Source organism: Orycteropus afer, unplaced genomic scaffold, assembly GCF_000298275.1.
Source record: "Orycteropus afer afer isolate SDZICR_OR568_19922 unplaced genomic scaffold, OryAfe1.0 scaffold00346, whole genome shotgun sequence".
NCBI classification, from domain to species: Eukaryota; Metazoa; Chordata; class Mammalia; order Tubulidentata; family Orycteropodidae; genus Orycteropus; species Orycteropus afer.
Genome location: NW_006921933.1, coordinates 3,384,008 through 3,386,084, shown reverse-complemented (window position 1 = coordinate 3,386,084; position 2,077 = coordinate 3,384,008). Strand labels below are relative to the sequence as shown.

The 2,077-nt window shown below is 36.3% G+C and overlaps 1 protein-coding gene across 1 annotated transcript in view; it reads right to left on the bottom strand.

Moving 5' to 3' along the window:
* Window positions 1-2,077, bottom strand: part of ANAPC4 (anaphase promoting complex subunit 4) — a 103,042-nt gene that overhangs the window by 21,765 nt on the left and 79,200 nt on the right. Inside the window, exon 13 of the mRNA XM_007952568.1 lies at window positions 1,463-1,518. Within this exon, the coding sequence (XP_007950759.1) occupies window positions 1,463-1,518 (56 nt within the window). The remainder of the gene's footprint in view (window positions 1-1,462; window positions 1,519-2,077) is intronic.

Sequence of the window (2,077 nt, the reverse complement as noted above, 5' to 3'; positions counted from 1 at the left end):
AATCGACTCAATGCCAGTGGGTGGGGCATAGGTGCTAAGGATACAGCAGTATAAAAGAAAACCTCCCTGCCTTCATGGAGCTTACATAATGCAGAAGAGAATATCAGCTAACTAGAAAACAGCTAACTCGTGGCAAAGCCAGAATGACAACTAGGTCTCCAATTCTTCAATCTGTAATCAGCAGCACCATGCTCTAATGATAAGGAACAAGCAGCTACCTAAATTACCTGCAATAATTATAAATTAAGACAGGCTACTATAAATGAAAATTACTTCTAAGGTCTCATCTAGTTCACATACTGTTAAGAATCTTTAGTCTAATTAACTCTCATCTTAAACAGGCTGGCCTGATAAACGCTCTGGCTCCCCATTCTGGCTATTACTGGGACAGTTTTGAGAAAATCTAAGTATTTCAAACATCAACAATCAGCAGATGACAGCCAGTTTTTAAACAAATGCAATTATCTCGGGCCAACAAATATGGCATCTGCCTTTAGAACACGAGAGCTGAAGCCAATGTAGACATGTTGACAGGAATGTTACAGTTAATTTACCTTCTAGTTCACTCTTTAGAATTTTAACAAATAGGGAATAAATTCCATTAGCAAATAAATATTGTGGATATTGGAGGAAAATGAATGCTAGATTATTTCAAAGGATGTTATCGGAGTTGCAAAAACCATGTACAAATGTAGCTAGATAACATGCATACACTATAAAGTAATGCTGACTATTTAATATGAGTTAATAAAGATTTATTAACCACCCAAATGCAAAGATACTATGGACACACAAAGAAATATAAAGCTGGGCCCTTATCTAGACAAGTGGCCTCCAAGCTGTGTACTAAGGCACAGTGAGCCAACAGAACTTGCTGCAAAAAAGGAAACACTGTAACTGCACTGTCCAGCACGGGAGCCACTAACCACGTGGCTACTGAGCACCTCAACTGTGGCCGTGTGACTAAGAAACTGGAGCTGGCATCTAATTTCATTGTAATTTAGGCTTAAATAAGCCCCATTTGGCTGCTGATGACCATACTGGAGAACACAGATCTAGAGACAGGAGATGGCAGCGTAAAACAGGAGGTGAGTTACTCAAGGGCAGAGGTGGTATCCTTGGTTTTTCCTTTTTGAATCTAACACCTAACAGGGATTCAAAAATGTCATTTCAAGGAGGCATTAAAGGAAGAAACAGGTTAACTATCAACGAGTGATGGAGGTGATACCTAAGTTCTACAACACAGCACCCCTAAATCTGTGGGGAGGTGGGGACAGGTGAAGATGAAGTAAGACTGGCCACGTGTTGGTAACTGCTGAAACTGGGTATCAGAGGGTGTTTATATTATTCTACTTTACAGGTATTCGAAATTTTACTAGAGTAATTGAAAGGGTCTAAGATATACGCCCATAATTTTTTAGACAGTGTTAAAATATAACAATGTTTGAGTCACTTAACTTACCAACATAGAGCCATCGGAAGAATGCTTTGAAGTTTTTCATACTACTATCTATAACTCTAAAAAGATAAAAGGAATAAGAAATAAATGACCATGTGGTAGTCATATGTCATCATTCAATTGTCAATTGGCTATAACGATTCTCTGTTCTATCTTATCCTATCTGGATGACATTTAAGCCTTTAGAACAGCAGATTTTACAAATCAAACATTTATCTAAAAATAAAATTTTAAAAGAGCAAACCCTGATTCTTTTCAAAAATAAAGCAAATAACTCAGATTCTAACTGGTTTTAACAGCCTTGCCACAAACTGTGTAATAGTTTTGCCTAGCATTCAGGAAAGTGTGAAATCCTTTTTTAACTTTGGAAAGAAATCAGGAAAAACTAGTTTTCAGCATTATTCTCAGTTAAAAAAATTGCTCACTGGTCAGTAAAGAAAAAACAAGAAGCATCAACCCAACAGAAAATCATTATTATAAATTTGTACTATGTCATTATCTCTGATACCAATGGACATTACTTTTGGAAATTGATTTTTTATCCTTACAATAACTAATGAGAACTCAAAAATGGAATTTCCCTGGGCTTTACACAAAACGAAAAAAAAAAAAAAAAAA